Source organism: Talpa occidentalis, unplaced genomic scaffold, assembly GCF_014898055.3.
Source record: "Talpa occidentalis isolate TD23 unplaced genomic scaffold, MPIMG_talOcc4v2.1 talOcc4.17, whole genome shotgun sequence".
Taxonomy (NCBI): Eukaryota; Metazoa; Chordata; class Mammalia; order Eulipotyphla; family Talpidae; genus Talpa; species Talpa occidentalis.
In genome coordinates, this window is record NW_023601754.1 from 49981311 (window position 1) to 50001656 (window position 20346).

The following is a 20346-nucleotide window of genomic DNA, read 5'->3' on the forward strand; positions in this document are numbered from 1 at the left end:
ATACGGAGACACTTGAGTGTGCAGGCACACCCTGTAAGTAACTGCAGAGTACCAGGCGTGGACCAGGCATGGGATCACCAGCCTTCTGAGCCCAGTTGGATCTGCCTCCTCCCTCTCGCTCTCACTCCTGCCCAGCCACCCTGGCCCCTTCAATGGTCCTGCCACATGGTAGCCACACTCCTGCCACAGGGCCTTTGCACTTACGCTGCCTCTGCCTGGAAGGCTCTTTGAATTTTATCCATAGGTCAGGCCATCACTTTCCATCAATGGCCTCTGGTTGGTGAAGTTGCTTTTGCACACTGTCTAAAATCATGCCCTGGGCCTCCCCTGGTGGCGCAGAGGTTGAGCGCTGGGTTGCAAAGCTGCCCGCAGCCTCTGCAGCGCCGGTTCGATCCCCGGCTGCTCCCCGGCCACCGGAGGAGGGTCCCACATGGCGCGCAGACCTCTCCTGCCGCCCGCTGCTCCCCTCAGCAGTGTCCTTCGGTCCTTCTGCCTGCTCTGCTCCCCGCTCTGGCTCTGGTGGATTCTCTCACCCTCCCGCGCTTCTGACTGTACCCAGTGCTTGTATAAATAAATAAATCAATCTTAAAAAAAAAAAATCATGCCCCGCCCAAAGAAACATGTCCTGTGTCCTTCCCTGCGACTGTCTCCTCTTTAGCCACAATCATGACTACCTAACACACCATCCATGGGGTCTGTTAATCTATCATCGCCCATGAGCGGGACCTCTGCTGGGCTGGGCTAGGGCTGGACCCTCAACACTCACAACAGAGCCTGGCTCCAGCCGGGCGTTCAGGAAAGCTTCATGGAGTGAAGAAAAGATGTCTTCCTAAACAGGAGACTAAAGGCGACATGTACAGTTCATAGGGGGCTCCAAGATTTAATGCGGGGGGGGGGGGGTGTTGCCAAGCACTTCTGGACGTCTAATACAGGGGAGTCCTGGATTACACCGAGATAACGTGGACACCCAGTGGAGGCTCGCGGGCTCCCCGGGGCTGGACACAAATCCATGGATCACTGTAGTGGGGATGTATGGGGCCCACAGGAAGAGCTGGGGGACCCTATGGTGGACACAGAGAATATGCAGGGGCCAGAAAGAATACACAGCAACCTCAGGGAGTTCTGGAAGGTTCTCTCTAGGAGCATCGAGTGCCCTAGATGGAGATTAGGTTGAAGATGTGCTGCAAATCTGCTCCGGGGAGGCTGTGCATGGCTAGGGGACAGGGTGGTGGGGGCAGGTAAGGAGACCTGGGTGGGCTGGGAGGGTGGGGGTCCTGGGTTGGCAGCTCCAAAAGTTCCTTCCTTCTCTGTGCTTCTGCCTCTCTGTGCCCTTCCTACCTGTCTCCATCTCCCCGGGGCCGCACCTGGCAGCCCACCTGCGTGGGCCCCCCAGCTCTGTCCTCTCCGCAGCTGTCTCCCCGTCTCTCCCCATCTCCCCCCGCCGCCCGCCTCCTCCTCACCTGGTCCCCGCCACCTGTGCCGCGTCCCTCCTGCCCTCCGACCTCCGCCCCCCCCCGCCTCCCCGGGCCCCACTTTCTCGTCTCCCCCCTCCGCCCGTCCCTCTGCTCCTCTCTCTGCCGCCAGCCTCGCGTCTCCCCGGCAGCTCCGGCCGCCCCGTCCTCGCTTCCCAGCTGCGGCTCCCGCGGACGCCGGGCCCGGCCGCGCATCCCGGCCCCGCGGCGGCATCGCGCTCCGGCCCGGGCCCCGCGCCCCTCTCCCCGCGCCCGTGCCCGCAGCCACCCCTGCGCGGCCCCCCGTCTGCCCCCCGCCCCCGCCCCGCCCGCAGCCCTCCCGCCGCGCCCCTCCCGCCCTCCTCCCGCCCCGTCCCCGGCTCGAGGCCCGCCCCTGCCCCCCGCCCCCCTCCGAAAGGGTTAACTTTGGGGAAGGGCCGGAGTCCCCGGATGGTGATGTCAGCGTGCCGGAGAGAAAGGACGAGGTGGCGGGGGGAGGCGGAGAGGAGGAGGAGGCGGAGGAGAGAGGGCGCGTGGGGGGGCGGGGGGGACCTCGGCCTGCAGCATCCGCCGGCCCGCACCTCAGACCCCCCCGGCGGGGGAGGCGCAGGAAGGGGGGGGCCGGCCGGAGACGGGCTGGGGAGGGGGGGCCGCAGCCCCCCCCGGCCAGGCTGACTCCCGGGGCCTGACCCCCCCGGGCCAGCCCCCCCTCCCCCAGCTCCGCGGCCCGCCGACTGGGGGGGCCCAGCCCAGCCCCCTGGGGACCCCCGGAGAGGTGGGGGGCAGCCGGGGGGGCCGGGACGGAGCGGTCGCCGGCCCCCACCGGAGGGACGGGGCGGCCGGCCGCAGGGGGGGCGGCCGGGGGGCCGGTCGTGCCGGGACCAAGGGCACCATGTCGTCCGGGGCCAAGGAGGGGGGTGGGGGCTCTCCCGCCTACCACCTCCCGCACCCACACCCACACCCACCCCAGCACGCCCAATATGTGGGCCCCTATCGGCTGGAGAAGACGCTGGGCAAAGGACAGACAGGTGAGCCGGGCGGGGACGCGGGGCTGAGGGAGGCTCCGACCTCGGAGTCCTGGTCCCTCACAGAGAAGGGACTCGGGGTCCAGATGGCCAGGTCCCCAGGATGGAGCCGCAGGGCTCAGACTCGGGTTGGGGCAGGAGGGGTGGGGCCTGGACGCCAGAGATGCTGGGACTGGGGCCCCGGCCCGAGGCTGGGTGGCCGGGGCGAGGAGGGTGCCGGCCTGCGGCCTCAGCGCCAAGGCCAGGTGGGGAGCCAGGTCCTTGCTGCAGTGCAGCCGCAGGCCGGGGCGAGGTGCCGGGATGGGGGCGCGCCTGCCAGCCGCTCCCTCCGCACTGCCCTCGGGCCTAGGAGGGCTCTGCTGGCGGGTGGGGGGTGTCGGGTCTGCACCACTCCCCGCTCCACCCGCGTGCGGGCTCGGTGCCCCGGCCGTGGAAGGGGGTCGGTCTCCACTGCTGAACAGCCACCAGCGGTGGCATCCTTCCTGCCGGGGGTGCGTGCGGGGCTGGAACGGCACACCGCACCTCCGCGGGGGGTCCGGGAGTGGAGCCGGGTCTCTGGGAAGCTGAGGGCCGGGGTCTGAGGTGGGAGGGGGACAGGTCGGCCCCTAGATCCGCCTGCTGAGCGTGAAGGTGCTGCTGACCCAAATTCCTGACTTAGGGGAAAGGGAGGGCGCGGGCAGAACTCGCGGGTGCAGAGGAGGGCTGGGGGCCTGGAGGCCGGGGTCTGGGGGAGGAGGGGCTGGGGCCTGGAGCCCTGGCCGGTCTGAGGAGGGGGCACAGACCCCCGGTCTGGGGGAGGGGCTGGGCCTGCCTCCTGTGTCTTCTGGGGCTTCCCCGAGCAGCCGTCAGCCACTGTTCTCTCAAAGGGGGACCGAGGGGTCAGGGGTTGGAAGGAGGCGGAGGAGGGTCCGGGAAGGGAGCAAATGTGGGCCGATACTTGCCGGGAGGCCTGGGTCTCCAGAAGACTGAAGCACTAACAATGTAAGAAGCGACGGGCCCAGTCGGGTTTGAAGGAGGCAGACTGGGGCAGACAAAGTATGGAGACGTGAACTTAAGCAGACACACCAGGACCGACAACGGGGTGAGGGGGGTGGGGGGCGTCCAGGGGAGGGCGTGTGGATGGTCGGTCAGGAGCAGGAGCAGGCTCCGCGAGTGGGGAGAGGGCTGTGTCTGGGAGGGAAGGCTGAGGCCTGCAGTTCAGGTCAGGGGGATTCGGGCCCCTGTTCATCAGCCAGCAGGGGAAGGAGGTCGTGAGGTGTGGCAAGGTGGGCATCGCAGCCAGAAGAGGAAGTGTGCTCGGGCACACGCCCCCCCCCCAACTGTTAATCCTACTCCCCCCAGGGCTGGTTAAACTCGGGGTCCACTGCATCACGGGCCAGAAGGTCGCCATCAAGATCGTGAACCGGGAGAAGTTGTCTGAGTCGGTGCTGATGAAGGTAGGGGTGGGGGCCTGCTGGGGTTGGGGGGCGATGGTGGGTGGGGCCACCTGGGGTGGGGCAGGCCATGCTGATGTCGGGCGGCGCACCCCCAGGTGGAGCGGGAGATCGCCATCCTGAAGCTCATCGAACACCCGCACGTCCTCAAGCTCCACGACGTCTACGAGAACAAGAAATATTTGTAGGTATTTATAGACACCCGCCCGCATGCTCCCTCCCCGACTTCCCAGGGCGAGACCTTTCTGGAAACAGGAAATCGAGCTCTCCGGGCTGCAGCACTGCCAGCCCAAGCCCTTCCCCACTGCCGAGGGCCACCCCACAGCGCCCGCGCCGACGGGCCTGATGCTAAGGGTCGGGGCCACCTCGGCATCTGGCAGCCGGGCCTGCCCCGTGAGGGGCACAGAGGCCAAGCCCGCCCCGGCAGGTCCTCGCCCAGGCCCGCTCGCTAAGGGCAGAGCTGAAGCAATGGCCCCGGCAAAGCCAGGCCCAGCAAGGCCTCCCTCTTCCCAGCCCCCCACTCCGGGGCACTGGCAGCCGCCCAACTTAGCCGTGACTGGGTACCCCAACAATGGGCCTCCTTAGGCGTCCTGAGACCGGATCTCAAAGTCGGTTACCCCGGGAAGGGTGGGGGTGGCGGCCAGCTGTCCAGCTCCAGACAATAGGCCTTTGTCCGGACTCTGGTGACCAAGGCACAGCTGGGCTGCGCGGCGGGAGAGGGGACAACCCCCCCACCCCGCCATTCCCGGCCGTGCCCACACCCTCGGTTGCCCGGGCGGGTTCCCCGCGGCCGCGGCCGCGGCCGGCCCGGCGCTCATGGCAGCAGGAGCGCTCTGGTTCCCGGTGCGGCCGGAGGCCCGGGCCCAGCACCCCCGCGGCGGCCCTGGGGTCGCGCCGTCGGGCGCTCAGGAGAGCACGTGCCCCCGGGCCTGCGGGGATGGGCGCGAGGGTCCCGGCGGCGGACGAGCCAGGCGGCCTCGGGCCCCGGGGGCTGATGCAGCGGTTTCTGCAGACTGGTCCCTGCGCTAACGGGCGCCGCCCCCGAGCTAACGGGGACTCCGGTGCCCACCCCGGAGGCTTGTGGGGCTCGACGGCTGGGCCGCGGACCCAGCGTGGCCCTGCACTGCCCGCGACGCCGTAAAAATGGGCGTCTCCGTTCGCCAGCGCTCGTGGCGTTGGCTTGCCCCGACGCTGGCAGAGGGCAGCCGCCAGGCTGGTGGGGTCGGCCGTGCGCTTCCCCACGCTGAGGGGACGCTCTTCCTCCACAGGACGGACGGGAGTTGGATTAGCCCCTCCCAGGGGCTGATGGGACTTGTAGTCCTTACCACCCTGGGGGCTAATGGGGATTTGGGTTTTTCCCCCGCTGTGGCTGGTGGGAATTGTAGTCTTTGCCGCGCCAAGTGCTAATGGGATTTGTAGTTTTCCCATCGCAGCAGTTGCCTGTTTAAGGTTGCACACTGCAAATGGCATGGCCGCAGAATAGGTGGATTTCCATGATCTTCACCCCAGGTCCTAATGGCATTGAAGACTTTGGCTGCCCGGAGGCTGATGGAAAGGGGTCTCTAGTTGCCAGGTCCTATGAGGATCGGCTTGGCTAGCCTCCAGGGGCTGTGGGGACGCCCAAGATGCAGTCTCGAGCCCCGAGTTGTGGCTGGGAGTCTGCTGTGAGGGCTGGGATTCCCGGGCTTTTCTTTCCGGAGACTCGTGCAATTGGAGTCTCCTCCCAGGACTGATGGGAACCGGACCCTCCTCCCCGTTTCCTGGCAGTTGGGGTCCCTGCCAGAGTTCGATGGGGGTCCGTGTCTCCTCCTTCCAGGGACACACGAGCATGGAGATTCTCAGCTTCCACAGGCCAATGGGACCGAGGTCCAGTGTGGGAGTGAGGGTGTTTATGGGGGAGGGAGACCAGACTCTGGCCATCTGCATGCCCCTTCTAGCCCTCTGCCCCCCCCCAACCCCGTGGCCCCCAGGTACCTGGTCCTGGAGCATGTCTCCGGAGGTGAGCTGTTCGACTACCTGGTGAAGAAGGGGAGACTGACCCCCAAGGAGGCCCGGAAGTTCTTCCGCCAGATCGTGTCAGCACTGGACTTCTGCCATAGCTACTCCATCTGGTGAGGGGGCTGGGAGGGCCCACGGGGGCTGTGGGGAGTCAGCCAGGCACAGCCCCCGAGCGAACTCTTTATCCTTTTTTAAAAACGGATGTACCTATAACTCCCTTGCTGCGCCTTGCTCTTCAGAGCGTAAGGTTCAGTAGGCCTCTCCTCTGTGCGCGCATCACTATTGTGGAATTTCAGGGCATTTTCATCACCCAGAATGTCATCCTGCACCCATGAAGTGGTCACTCCCCTTCCTGCCTGCCTGGCGCCTGACGCCCACTGACCTGTTTTCTGTCTCTGGATGTGCCTGTTCTGGCCACATCATGGCGACGGCATCACACGCTCCATGGGCTTTTGTTTTGTTTGCTTGTTTGTTTTTTTAAGATTTATTTATTTATGCATACAAGAACTAGGGTGCAGGCCAGAGGTCTGGGGGGTGAGAGAATTCACCAGAGACAGAGGGGAGGGGGCAGATCTACTGAGATACACTGCTGAGGGAAGCAGCGGGAAGACAGGAAAGGTCTGCTGCACCACGTGGGTCAGCATCCTGGCTGGGAATTGAACTCGTGCAGCACTGTCTGGCTTGATAGTGCTGTGCTTAACCCCTGCGCCACCAGGGAGGCCCTTATCTGACTTTCTGATTCTAGTCACCCAGGTGGGTGCAAAGTGACATCTCGCTGTGGTTTGGACATGCATTTCCCGGATGGCTAATCATGCCAAGCATCTTCCTGTACTTCTCATTCGTTTGTCCATCTTTTTGTAGAAATGTATGTTCACATCCTTTGCCTTTTTTGTCTTTTAAAGGTTCATTCATTTATGCATACAAAAGCTGGGATGTAGGCCAGAGGGGCCAGGGGTGGTGGTGAGAGGACTCACCAGAGACAGAGTGGGGAGCAGAACCGGTGGATCCACTGAAATGCACTGCTGAGGGGAGCAGCGGGGAGACAGGAGAGGTCTGCTGTGCCCTGTGGGTCAGCTCCCTGGCTGGGGATAGAACTCTTACTGCAGTGGCTGCGGACAGCTTCATAGTGCTGAGACTTAACCCCTTGCGCTACCAGGGTGGCCATCCTTTGCCTATTTTTAATTGAATTCTTTGTCTTTTATTATTGAATTCTAAGAATGCTGTATTCTAGGAACAGGAGCTAATTCTAGGAATAACTTCTGAGCGTTACTATTCGGGGAATGAGTCTTATCATAGCCATGTTTTCCAAGTATTTTCTCCCAGTGGGTGACACGCTTCTGCATCTTTATGACATGTCTCTGAAAAGCAAGAGTTTCAAACTTTGATGAACCCATTTCTTGTTTTTTTCTTTTACAGTTCATACTTCTGTCCAACTCAAAGTCACTAAGACTTTCTCCTATGTTTGTGTTTTTAAAAATACTTTTAATTTATTTATGCATATAAGAACTGGGGTCAGGCCAGAGGTCCGGGGGTGGGGGGGAGAGGATTCACCAGAGACAGAGCGGGGAACAGAACAGGCAGACTGAAGAAATACACTGCTGAGGGGAACAGCGGGCGGCAGGAGAGGTCTGCTGTGCCATGTGGGTAGCTCCCTGGCCGGTCGGTGATCAAACTTGTGCTGCAGAGGCTGCTGATAGCTTCAAGTTCGTTTTTGTATATGGCTTGAGGTAAAGGCCAAGGGGCAGTTTGCATTTGATCTTCCCTGTGGAAAGACGATCCTTTCCTGACTTGGTGCTTGCAGTCCTCAAATCAAGATATTAAATGCACTTTTTATGATGAATGAAGGTGCAAAATGGATGCCTTCAGCTCACCTTTCCATCCCTGGGATGGGGCTGGAGGTGGGGTGGAATCAGACTGAGGGGCTCAGCCTTGGGGTAAAGCCTGGTGATAAAAAGGGAGCCCATTAAATCCTCGACACCTCCCGGTTGAGCAGAGGGAGTCAAAATGCTGACGTTGACAACACTGGCCTCCAGGGGGCGATAGTGAATAAACGGAGCCGCGCGTTTGACCCAGTTAAGGCCCCTCCCGCGGAGACGAGGACCCTGGGCACCACCTGCCCTCCACCCGGCCTTAACCCCTAATCTTGAGTACTTTGGGCCCAAGCGTGGGGGTTCTGAGGGCGTGGGGTAGTCGAATTTATTTTTTTTAAGTTCTGGGTTTTTTTTGTTTGTTTGTTTGTTTTTGTTTTTTTTTTGGTGGGACCTTCACTGGAGGCCGGGGAACAATCCGGCGCTGCAGAGGCTGCAGGCAGCCTCGCAGCCCAGCGCTCAACCTCTGCGCCACCAGGGGAGGCCCTAAGTTCAGGGTTTTTTTTTTAAGATTTATGTATTTATGCATAGAAGAGCTGGGGTGCAGGCCAGAGATGTGGGGGGTGAGAGGACTCCCTAGAGACAGAGTGGGGAGCAACAGGCAGACTGACCGAAATCCACTGCCGAGGGGAGCGGGGGGAGACAGGAGAGGTCTGCTGCGCCCTGTGGGTCACTCCCTGGCCGGGGATCAAAGTTGTGCTGCGGTGGCTGTGGACAGCTTTATAGCACTGAGACTAACTCCTGCGCCCCCAGGGAGCCACTGTGTTATTTTTGTTGCAGCAACACTGGTTGACTGTGTGATAGGGGTCCCCTTTCACCCTGCTTCACCTGTATGTGGCCGCAGCACGCGCCCTGAAGCCCCGTGGCCCGCCATCACAGCCCACCGGCCCTGCTTCTGTGAACCCCTCCGCCCTCCCCCGCCTCAGTTCCCCGCGGGGCGCGGAGGGGCCTCGCCTCAGTGTCCCTGTCCCTGGCATCGCGGCCCCTCTGGTGTTCTTACGCGCGTCTGGGAATACCCACTGGCCTGCTCCCCTCCAAAGGCCATGTCCTCTCTGTGGAAATACCTGCGGAGCAGGCACTGCCAGGTCTCCCCCCAGGCCGGCAGGGGAGGGGTGGGGGGGGCTGAAGACAACCCGCTGACCATGGTGCTCGCCCGCGTCCCTTCCGCGCGTCTCTCTACGGTGGGCAGCTTGCTGAGACGGGCAGCCACCAGGAGCAAGGCGAGGCTGAGCCGCCCCTGCCTGTCCAGCCACAGGGACCTGAAGCCCGAGAACCTGCTGCTGGACGAGAAGAACAACATCCGCATCGCCGACTTCGGCATGGCGTCGCTGCAGGTGGGGGACAGCCTGCTGGAGACCAGCTGCGGGTGAGCGGGCCTCCCGCGTGGGGGGGCGCAGGGGGGAGGGCCCGGCAGCGGCCCAGCCTCACCCGCCTCTCTCCCTCAGGTCCCCCCACTACGCGTGTCCAGAGGTGATCAAGGTGAGTGACCCGCACGCGGAGGGCAGGGCAGGGCACGGGGCACATCGCCAGCCAGCGGTGGTCAGGGGCCCTCCTCTCTTCCAGGGAGAGAAGTACGACGGCCGCCGGGCTGACATGTGGAGCTGTGGGGTGATCCTCTTCGCCCTGCTTGTGGTGAGTGCCCCCAGCTCTCCTGCCCTCAGGGACCAGGAAGGTGGGCCCGTTAACCTGCAGACCAAGATCCTGGAGCCTCCTGTGTGCCTGGACTCTCACCCTGTCAGTCACAGACATGAGCTGGTCAGCAGGCCACGGGCAGCCAGGGGCTCTGGAGGGCCTGTCGCAGGGTGTGTCACCAGCCGACTCTGGGGTTCCGCAGCACTGTGGTAGGGAGTGGAAGCAGAGCTGGAGCTGTCAGCGGGTGTCAACCACGGGGCCCCCGAACTTGCCTGCCCCTTGCGGCCTAGGCTCTCCGTCCCTGCAGCTCTGTCACTTGCCTAGATACTCTCCAGCCTTCCTCTCCAGCTCACCAGTCGCCTGTCCAGAGGCCGCCCTGTGGGGGCGCCTCCCCCGGGGAAGCTCCCCTCCCCTTCCCAGTACCACCCACGGTGCCACTGTGTGAGTAGCCAGGCAATTCCTTGAGTGGCACCCCCAACCCTCTATTTCACCAGCTCCTGAGGGCGGGCCTGTGCCCCAAGGCCTGTGTCCTTGCTCTGCGGCTTGTCCAGAGCCCGCACCCAGCAAGCAACCCAGAAGCACCCTGAGCCCCAGGAAACTAGAGGGACTCTGTGCTGCATGCTGCGCACACTAACTCCCGGCAGCTCAGAGGGGCAGCGACTAGCCCCTGGGCACAGCTGCTAAGAAGCAGGCCCTGGACCAGCCTTTGTCCCCGTAACCACGAGGCTCGCGTGACCAGGCGGGATTTGACATCGGGGGAAACAAGGCCAGCCCCTGTAACCTTCATGGCACCCAAGTCACTGGGGAGAACAGCCCTTGAGAGGCTGGCTTGGAAGGTTCCAGACTGAGCTCCTCTGCCGTGGGGATTGAAAACACGGGGCTGGAGCCCACAGGCTCTGCGCCAGCCCCCTCCACCCCCCAAGAGGCGGGCCGTTCCCGCCGGGCCTCAGGCCTTCTCTGCACAGGGGGTGTCCTGCAGACTGGGGTCCCTCAGAACACCTCGCGCCTGCCCGGGCACGAATGGGGTTTACCACTCAAACCACAATCCAGCACACGCTTGGCCGTGTTTGCGACTCTGCTCGCCAGGGGGGACCTGAGTCCCCAGCCTGCTTCTGGGCACCCGAGGACAGGCACAGAGCACGGAGGCCGCTGCCCAGAGTGCCCGGGCCTGCTGAGCTGGGAGACATCAGCCTTTTTTCCCCTTCAGCTTTTTTCCCTTCGGCTTTACCTGCCGCCTCGTAAGCAAGTTTCCTTCCAGCGGCCTGTAAAGCGTCCCCTGTTGTGGGCCCTTCTGTGGGTGGCTTTGCTCTTTGCACGGGGGTGGTGCTGAGGTGCGTGTGGTCCGGGCGGACGCCTGTTTGTGCCTGGAGGAGGAAAATGCAGGCGAGCCCCGCTTGGTGACCTTCCCCGGCTCGGCCCGGGTCCCGGGGCGCCCGCGCAGGGGGGTGCGGGGCTGCCCCTCCAGGCCTGTCCGGCGCTCTGCGGCGCCCAGCAACGAGTTTCCCAGAACTGGCCGGGGCTAAGCGGCCGCGGCGGGCTGGCCTTAGGCCAGCTCCTTCCCCGAGTTGGGGCGCTGCTGGGCACGCGAGTGGGGGAGCCGCGGACGGGGGGCCTGGCAGCCGCACTAGGGCCAGGCGTGTGGGGCGGGGAGGGTCGGGGCTGCGCGGACGCTGGGTCCGGCGAGAGTCGCGTCCTGGAGGCGGCAGCTGCTGGGGACACGGTGCCGGCCGCGGGGGTGGCCAGGCGGCCGCCGGTGAACTGCGGGCGGGGAGGAGCCGTCGGGGGCGCGGCGTCGAGCCCGGGTAAGGCGTCCGGTCTCTTCCCGCCCAGGGGGCGCTGCCCTTCGACGACGACAACCTGCGCCAGCTGCTGGAGAAGGTGAAACGGGGCGTCTTCCACATGCCCCACTTCATCCCTCCAGACTGCCAGAGCCTCCTGAGGGGGATGATCGAAGTGGAGCCCGAGAAGAGGCTGAGCGTGAGTGGCGGGCGCCGGCGGCCCGCGAGGACCCGGGGGCGCGAGCGCGGGGCGGCCGCGAGGACCCGGGCATGGCCAACCTGCCACTGCGCAGGCGCCAGGCGGCCGCGGCCCAGGGGTCGCACTGCGCGTGCGCGGGCTGCGCCTGCACGCCCAGCCACCGCTAGGGGGAGACACCACCCGCCCCGGAGGGGGGAAACGGCGCCTGGGGCTTGGGGACCCCCGTGCCACCCCATCACTTCCACTGCGAGCCCACTGTCTTCATACGGCCTCACTTCTGCTTCTCTATGACCCACTCTTCACAGCTGGAGCAAATTCAGAAACACCCCTGGTACCTGTGAGTGTGGGTGAACTGCACGCGGGGTCCCCAGGGAGGGTCAGGGCCCCCAGGGAGGAAGAGACAGGGCCCCAAATGTCAGTGGTCCCCAAAGCAGGAGACCGGGCTTGGGGGTGGGATGCCGGGGGCCTGGACTTCTGGGTCCTAGGGGAAGAGGAGGGTCCTGTTCTGCTGGAGGAGGGCGGTGGCCTGGACCCTCGGGTCCGAGGTGGGAGGCTGGGGGCCAGACCCCCTGGGCCTCAGAGGGAGGTTCGTTTCGAGTCCAGAAGCCTATTCCCCATAACGTTCCTCGCCCTCCCAAGGGGCGGGAAACACGAGCCAGACCCCTGCCTGGAGCCAGCCCCAGGCCGCCGGGTGGCCATGCGGAGCCTGCCGTCAAATGGGGAGCTGGACCCCGACGTCCTGGAAAGCATGGCTTCCCTGGGCTGCTTCAGGGACCGCGAGCGGCTGCACCGCGAGCTGCGCAGCGAGGAGTGAGTCGTCCCCCGCCCTTGCCCCCCAACGCCCCCCACCCGCCCCCCAAGGCCCGGCCCTGTGCGCGAGCATCCGCAGAACCGCGGGCAGCCGGCAGGGGGCGCACCAGGTGGCCTGAGCCCCAGAGCCCAGCGCCAGGGGAGCCCCGACTGGGGCCCCATCTCTGACTTGGGTCCTGTCCCCCCGACTCGCCCCCCCCACGCAGGGAGAACCAGGAGAAGATGATCTATTACCTGCTTCTGGATCGCAAGGAGCGGTACCCCAGCTGTGAGGACCAGGACCTGCCGCCCCGGAATGACGTCGGTGAGGGGGGCTGGGGCCCCGCGCGACGCCCCCGGGAAGGAAGGGGCGGCCACCCCTTCAGCCCCGCCTCGCGGCGTGACCGCTGTCAGCGCCCTCGGAGCGCCGGGCCCCAGTCCGTCTGGGTGGCCCGCGGCCTCGGCGCGGGTCTGACTGGGGGGCTCTGTCGCAGACCCGCCCCGGAAGCGCGTGGACTCCCCCATGCTGAGCCGGCACGGGAAGCGGCGGCCGGAGCGCAAGTCCATGGAGGTCCTGAGCATCACGGACGCAGGGGGCGGCGGCTCCCCGGTGCCCACGCGCCGGGCCCTGGAGATGGCCCAGCACAGCCAGAGGTGGGCGCCGGCCCCGCCCTCCGGGCGGCTCGGCCAGGGTGACCCGGAAGGGAGTGGACGCGGAAGCCTCGCACCTGATGTTCTTCTTTCCCCTCTTCCTGGAAGCAGGTCCCGCAGTGTCAGTGGGGCCTCCACGGGCCTGTCCTCCAGCCCCCTGAGCAGCCCGCGGGTACGGCCGCCCCGCCCCCGGGGGCCCTGGCGGGGGGGAAGGGGTGATGACTGTGGCCCCGAGGCGGAGCAGTGGCCGCATGGCCTCCTTGTCCCGGGGGCCAGAGACCTAGTCCGCTGGCCAGCTCCGTCCCTTGGGGTTGGCTTTCACAGAGGCCAGCTGAGCACCTTCTGGCGCGGGCCCCGCTGGGCTGACCGCAGTGAGCAGGCGGGAGCCCCGTCCAACAGTGGGCCGGGGCGACGCTCAGACTACAAGTTCCGGCATGCTCGGGGCCAGCCTCCTTGGGGGTGTGCATGTCGGGCTCCCAGAGCCTCCTGGGAGTTGTAGTCCACCCTTTCCCTGTTTTCCGCAGAGTCCGGTCTTTTCCTTCTCACCGGAGCCAGGGACTGGAGACGAGGCTCGGGGCGGGGGCTCCCCAACTTCCAAAACGCAGACGCTGCCTTCTCGGGGCCCCAGGGGTGGGGGCACCTGCGAGCAGCCCCCACCCCCCAGTGCCCGCTCCACGCCTCTGCCCGGTCCTCCAGGCTCCCCACGCTCCTCAGGGGGAACCCCCTTGCACTCGCCCCTGCACACACCCCGGGCTAGCCCTACGGGGACCCCGGGGACAACACCACCCCCCAGCCCCGGCGGCGGCGTCGGGGGAGCCGCCTGGAGGAGTCGTCTCAATTCCATCCGCAACAGCTTCCTGGGTTCCCCGCGCTTTCACCGGCGCAAGATGCAGGGTACGGGGTCTCTGGGACGCGGGTGCGGGGGGACGGGCCGGCCTCTGAACGTGAGCGTGGGAGGGGAGCTAAGGACCTAAGATGTGGGTCCCGAGCTGGGAGAAGAGGCGGGGGTCGTGGGGCGAGGAGGTGGAGCCTGCGGCCCGGGGGAGGAGCCCCTCCGAGCTCCGCCGGCTCGCGCCCCATTGGCTCCTGGCCAGCGGGCCCCACCCCAGGGGGTGTTGCCTGCGGGGGGCGGGGCACCTCCAGAAGGACCGTCCAGGGCCTGCCCCTGGGGCCTGGCTGCTGGGACTGTCCGGCCGCCTGGACGATGGAGGCGCTGACCGGCTCGCTCCTCGCCCCCACCCAGTCCCCACCGCCGAAGAGATGTCCAGTTTGACACCAGAGTCCTCTCCAGAGTGAGTAGCAGGCAGGGTGGGTGGCGGTGGAGGGGGGCCTGCGGCTCCCTTCACCCCTGACCGCGCCACCTCCCTCCCACTCAGGCTGGCCAAACGCTCCTGGTTCGGGAACTTCATCTCCTTGGACAAAGAAGAGCAAATATTCCTCGTGCTAAAGGACAAACCTCTCAGCAGCATCAAAGCGGACATCGTCCACGCCTTCCTGTCGGTGAGGGGCCTGGCCACCCCGCGGCCAGCGCGCGCTCCCTCGCCGGGCCTGCCCTCCTCCGGGGCTCGCGGTGCTGTGGTTTCTGTGGAGAGTTCGCTTGGGTCACGGTGGGGCAGGGAGTGGCCTGAGGCCCTTCCCGGGCCTCACCCGGCCGCTGTCCCCTCTCAGATCCCCAGCCTGAGTCACAGCGTGCTGTCCCAGACCAGCTTCAGGGCCGAGTACAAGGCCAGCGGCGGCCCTTCCGTCTTCCAGAAGCCCGTCCGCTTCCAGGTGGACATCAGCTCCTCCGAGGGCCCGGAGCCCTCCCCCCGGCGGGACGGCGGCGGGGGCGGCATCTACTCCGTCACCTTCACTCTCATCTCGGGTGAGTCTGGCTGCCCCGCAGGGATGTGGGCCCTCAGGCCCCCGAGGGGGTGTGGGAGGCAGGCCTGGGGGCCAGCTGGGCAGGGCCCCGTTCCCGCCTCCCCAGCCGGTCTGTCCGCCCCTCCAGGTCCCAGCCGGCGGTTCAAGCGCGTGGTGGAGACCATCCAGGCGCAGCTGCTGAGCACCCACGACCAGCCATCCGTGCAGGCCCTGGCAGGTGGGGGCTGGCCCTGGAGGACGCACGGGTAGAGGGGGCAGCGCAGGGGCCAGCTGCTGCGGGAGGCGGGGTGCTGGGGGCCGGCCCCTGTTGTCAGCGCCGTGAGCAGGCCCAGGAGGCCTGGCCGCTGGGGGGCATTCTCCATCGCGGGGTTGAGGATAGCGGCACTGGCCCATCGAGGGAGCTGGTGTCCCAGGTCCACCTGCTGGTGCTGGGCTGCCCAGCCTGGCCGAGGGGTGGCCCCAACAACTGCCTCTCCAGGCCTCCAGCCCAGGGATGGGCGCCCCGGCCACCCAGTGTGCGTCCCAGGGGACACTGAGGCCAAACCTCTCCTCCCTCGCAGATGAGAAAAACGGGGCCCAGACCCGGCCTACCGGCACCCCGCCCCGCAGCCTGCAGCCCCCTCCGGGCCGCCCAGACCCCGAGCTGACCAGCTCTCCCCGCCGAGGCCCCCCCAAGGACAAGAAACTCCTGGCCACCAACGGGACCCCTTTGCCCTGACCCCAGGGGGCCAGGGAAGGAGGGGAGCCCCCTCCACCCCCCTTCCCTGCCCCCCCAACTGTGAATCTGTAAATAGGGCCCAAGGAGTATGTAGGGAGGGGGAGACACAAAAAAACCCGGCCTGGCCCTGCAGGGATGGGGCTGGGACCGTGCCCAATGGGGGGTGGTTCTAGGGGATCTGGGGGCGGGGGAGCTGTTTCTATTTTATTTATTGATTAATTTATTATTTTATTTATTGATCACTCTCTGCGGGCGGGGTGGGGGAGGGACGGGGCTGGCTGGGGTGGCTTAGCAGATCCGGACAGACAGGGCGTCTGTCCTCGTGTCGTCCCAAGTCCCCTTCCTGGCCCTCCCCCGGCCCCGCCCCCCACGACCTTCTGTACGGATTTGCTCTCCGGAAGGAATTCTGGTTTCGCGTGATCCTGCCTGCGTCCGTGTCTCTGATTCCGCCGGCGGCAAAAAAATTAATAATAATAATAATAAATAGCCTTGATCAGGGATGCCTGGCTGGCCTTAGCCTCTCCATTCTGGGCGGCCCAGGTTGCAGGGGTGCGGCTGAAGGGCAGGGGCTGGACATCCGCCCCACCAGCACCCCCTGCATTCCGAGTGGGGGCAGACAGCACCCCTAGCTCACCCTGGGGCCATGGGGAGTGCAGCATCGCCCCATCTTCCTTCCTCACCAGCCAGGGCACGGCCCAGGTCAGAGCCCCTCGGACTGCTGGGCCTGCAGGGAGACTGGGGAGGCTGGCGGGGGCCCGAGGCTGGGGGCCGGCTGTAGGATTAGGGCGCAGCCGCCCAGGCCAGTGAAGTCCACGGAGCAGAGGCCGAAGAGGCTGAACAGCAGCGTGGCGACGGCCCACTCGCAGGCGGCAGAGGCGGAGCGCAGCTGGCAGAGGCGCAGGACGACCACTGTGCCAGGTCAAGGGCCACCGCGCAGTCTGAGCCCAGGTGCGCGCCTCATGCTGCCCCCAGCCTAGGGCCTGCCCGCCGCCCGAAGGCACCCCCAGCGGCCCACTCGCCAGCCAGCCACCTTGGCTGTTCCCTCCAAACAGGCGCGGGGTTTCCCAGGGACACCACCTGACTGACGGCTCCCAGACACACAGCTGCCTCCCAGCCAGCCCCGCCCGCCCACTCGGCGCCTGCTCTTCCCCCAGACTGCCTTCTTCCTGGGGACCCACCTCCAGGGCAGCCCCAGCTCGGCCCAGCAGCTCCTGTCTGAGCAGATTTCCAGTCTTAGCCAGCCGGGAACAGAGGGGGCCCCAAAGAACCCCCGTCCTCCCACTGTTTGCAGGCCGCCCACAGGCACGGGTCAGCTCCGTTCCTTACAGCCAGGAACTCACCTGCGCCTGGCAGGTGTGTAAACTGAGGCACGGACACTCGCACCCAGCACCACCCCACCCCCACCGCTGGTAGGAGGCTCCGGAGCCCAGGCACTGGGACCCCAGGGCCAGCACTCACCCACCACCAGCCCTCATCTGGCAGGGAGGCCCAAAGGAAGGGGCGTCCCGTGGCCGCCTGTCCCCAGCCCCGAGGAAGGATACTGGCTACCTCGAGCACTGTGCAGAGGCTGCAGAGGCCCAGGCGGAGCGGCCCGATCCAAGGGGCGCCAGGCTGGGGGGCGCTCCTCGCCCCCCGCAGGATAGCCAGCTGCAGCCAGAAGTAGAGCAAGCCCACAAAGAAGGTCAGGAAGGCCCCGGTCAGGTGGATGGGCCGCTGGTGCTTGTGCTGGGTCAGAAGGGACAGGTGACGGGAGGGTGCCCCACAGACTGGCAGGGCAGGCTGCCACTGCCGCCCCGGCCCGCCCCCACCCTGACTGCCCCCCAGCCCGTCCGGCCACCAGCTCCCATCGCATGCACAGGCGGGCATTTAAACCTCACTGCTGTGGCCTGGCCCCTGGCGGTGCCTGGACATGGGGGTGCAGGGAAGTAGCCGAGTGCCATTCACGACAGCACGGCCGCGGCCCTGGGGCCAGCTGTGTGGAAGCCACCCGTCTGGGCTCCGGTGCCTGCGCCATGACATCCTCACTGCCAGTCACTGCCAGTCGCCCTCGGAGCAAGTGACTCGGCGCGTTATAAACCGCTGCTCGCCAGCCGGGCGCCAGCCGGGCGAGGCGGTGGGCATTTTCCACCGGGGGTAAACACTGGCTCTTGGCAGTTAAGGAAGTCCAAAATAGGGACCTCCCTGGTGGCACAACGAGTTAAGACGCAAGCTATGAAACTATCCACAGCCACTGCAGCATGAGTTAGATCCCTGGCTGGCCAGAGAGAAATCCACATGGCACCGCAGACCTCTCCTGTCTCCCCGCTGCTCCCCTCAGCAGTGGATTTCAGTCAATCTGCCTGTTCTGTCCCCCGCTCTGTCTCTAGTGAATCTTCTCATCCTCCCCCGGACCTCCGGTCTATACACTAGTTCTTGCATGCATAAATAAATAAATCTTTAAAAAAAAAAAAAAGTCCAAAATAGGACAATAGTGGCGACTCACAGATGGACCATGCGCATTCTGTTGCGATTTTAAACTATGCAACTTTGGTGGGGAGAAGGGATGTTGGCGGGGCAAATGCAAGGAAAGGAAGGTCGAGGGCTGTGGGGTAGGGGGGAGTGAGCAGGTCATCTGCACCGGCCAAAGTCTGTACTGACCCCTTGGAGGCGGCCTCTTGTCTGAGCTCTGTGGCCTCCCCGGCCTCTGCCCCTTCTGTGGGAAAGGTGTGGCATCACAGACGTGGCAGTAAGTGAAGGGATAAGAGATAAGAGGACTTCTGCCTCTGTCCGGGTATTCTGCTGCCATGTGCGGCACCTCCCACCTAAAAAGGTGGGATCTGGGCCTCCCTGGGGGTGCAGGGGTTAGGTTTCAGCACTGTGAAGCTGTCCACAGCCTGCGTTGCCTGAGTTGGACCCCACCAGGGAGCTGCAGACCCCTCCTGTCTTGCCCGCTGCTCCCCTCAGCAGTGGATTTCAAACCATCTGCCTGTTCTGCTCCCCACTCTGTCTCTTGGGGATGCCCTCAGCCCCCGCACCTCTGGCCTGCACCCCAGTTCTTGTACGCATAAATAAATCTAAAAAAAAAAGAGAAGGTGGGGTCTAGAGTCTGTGCCTCTGGGGGCCTTTCTCACACCGTGGACTCGGCCAGTCCCACTTGGTCTGACCATGGAGGACCCACCCCGGGTCCGGTGGAGATGGAGGAGCTACTGTTCACAGCGCGACGCTGGGTGCCTCCAGCCCAGCCCCCACCATGCCGCAGACATAGGGCTGTGTGAACCCCACGGTTTCATCATGAAGGGGAGGGGCCCCGTCTCCAGCCCTACAAACAATGACAATTCCATTTACAGCCAAACGGGAAGAATTGGGGCAGGCTGCGCAGCAACCGAGAGAGAGTGACAAGGCAAGGTGGATGCGTAACACCCAATACACTGAGCGACAGAGACTTATGAAAACTAATAAACCAAGGGAGTCTGCAGGGAGAAAGCACCAAAGGGGCGGGAAAGGAGGGCTCAACCTAATTACACAAAGAACAGCCTCCGTGCAGACGGGCCGCCTCAGGAGAAATACAAGTCCCAGTAAGCCTTGCGGGGGCCAGCCCCCAGAACGAGAAGCCTGCGTGCCCGGGGCATGCTGGGAGTTGTAGTTCTGGGCTCTGGCCGCCGGCCCCACCTCCGGCTCACCTGGAAATTGCCGACCACAGAGGTGCCCAGGGCACAGAGAAGCCCCGCACTCAGGGTCACCTGGTTGTGCCACCTTTTCACACCCCAGGCCTGAAGCTGGTGGTAACGGAGAACGCAGACGCAGGCAGCTGGAAGGAGAGGGAAGTGGGGGAACCCGCCCAGCAGGAAGGAGGGGAGGCCGGTGGGTTGGGAGGCCGGGAGGTGCAGGCCGAGCCCCAAGGGGTCTGGGGCCTGGTCTCGGGGTGTTGGGGAGCCGGGCCCGGGATTCTTACCCATGGCGGCTCCGAAGTTGAGCACCTGGCTGAAGAGGCAGCTCTGAGGGGGGTTGTCCCCACATACACTGCAGAAATAAAGGGGTCACCCCCTGGCTTCCCAGCCAGCCGTCACCACCCGCCGCGCCCCTGCGCCATAGCTACCTGATGTAGGGGAAGCCTTCCTCCAGATTCACCGCCCCGCTGCGCACCGCAAGCCCGAAACTGCGGCGGAGACACGGAGCAGCGGGCAGCGTCAGCTTCCCTGTGCCCACTGCGAGCTGGCGTCCACCCTCACATCCCGGGTCCTTCCCCGTCCCTCAGGCCCGGGGTCCAGACCCCAGCCCCAGCCCCTCAGACCCTCACACCAGGGGGCCTAGGGCCCAGCTCACACCTTCCCTTACACCAAGGGGTCCAGGCCCCAGCCCCGGCTCCCCAGACCCAGGGGTCTAAGCCCCCAGCCTCCTCCCTCATACCAGGGTCCAGGCCCCATCCTCCTCCCTTGGGCCGGGGATCTTGCCTGTAATACTCACACGGTCCAAATGCCAGCCATCACCAGGAGGGCCAGGAAGGCGGGCATCAGGGCCAGGTAGGGCCACATGCTGGGTGACTGGGGTGGGAGTGGGACAGGAAGCATTCCCTCTTTCAGGTGAGACCCAGAGAGGCCAGGTGTACCGTGTTGCCTGCTGGGAGACCCTCAATCGGCTCCAGGCAGCAGCGGTGGGTGTGGGCGGAGGGTGGGGATCAGCTCCAGGCAGTTTCCTATCTGTCCTGATCTTCCCGGTCGTGACTGACCTCTGGTCTTTCTGCTGCCTTCCCTCTCCTAGCTGGGCGCGTCCCCACGTCCCCTTCCCTTTCCCTCCACCAGCCTGTCTCTGGGTTCCCAGGCGTGGAGGTGGGGCCACAGTCGAGGCCCAGCCCGGCCTGCCCACCCGTGGTCAGGGCGTCCAGAGTCTGCGGCCCAGTGAGTCTTCCTTATGCTGAGGATTCCGGGGCCCTCTCAGCCGGGGGACAGGCCCCAGCAACTTTTC

At 65.3% G+C, this 20346-nt stretch overlaps 2 protein-coding genes across 3 annotated transcripts; one reads left to right on the forward strand and one right to left on the reverse strand.

Moving 5' to 3' along the window:
- Positions 1-1899: 1899 nt before the first annotated feature.
- Positions 1900-16143, forward strand: BRSK1 (BR serine/threonine kinase 1). Of its 2 annotated transcripts, none has more exons than XM_037517220.2 (19): positions 1900-2479; positions 3818-3912; positions 4008-4093; positions 5880-6020; positions 9025-9141; positions 9221-9254; positions 9339-9407; positions 11238-11384; positions 11690-11721; positions 12024-12194; positions 12401-12498; positions 12668-12827; positions 12936-12996; positions 13349-13718; positions 14068-14116; positions 14201-14324; positions 14493-14688; positions 14815-14904; positions 15248-16143. In XM_037517220.2, exons 1-19 carry the CDS (start codon positions 2344-2346, stop codon positions 15403-15405), a joined length of 2334 nt encoding a protein of 777 aa, XP_037373117.1. In that variant the 5' UTR covers positions 1900-2343; the 3' UTR covers positions 15406-16143. The 2 variants fall into 2 exon arrangements, with proteins under 2 accessions (XP_037373117.1, XP_037373116.1); XM_037517219.2 differs by having other exon boundaries at positions 2325-2479; positions 12933-12996; positions 15248-15573.
- On the reverse strand, positions 16106-20004 carry TMEM150B (transmembrane protein 150B). Its single transcript, XM_037515613.1, has 6 exons — positions 19849-20004; positions 19481-19540; positions 19337-19404; positions 19065-19192; positions 16947-17130; positions 16106-16314 (listed from the first exon to the last, which is right to left on the reverse strand). The coding sequence occupies exons 1-6, from the start codon at positions 19950-19952 to the stop codon at positions 16106-16108; spliced, it is 753 nt and encodes a 250-aa protein (XP_037371510.1). The 5' UTR covers positions 19953-20004.
- Positions 20005-20346: the final 342 nt, after the last annotated feature.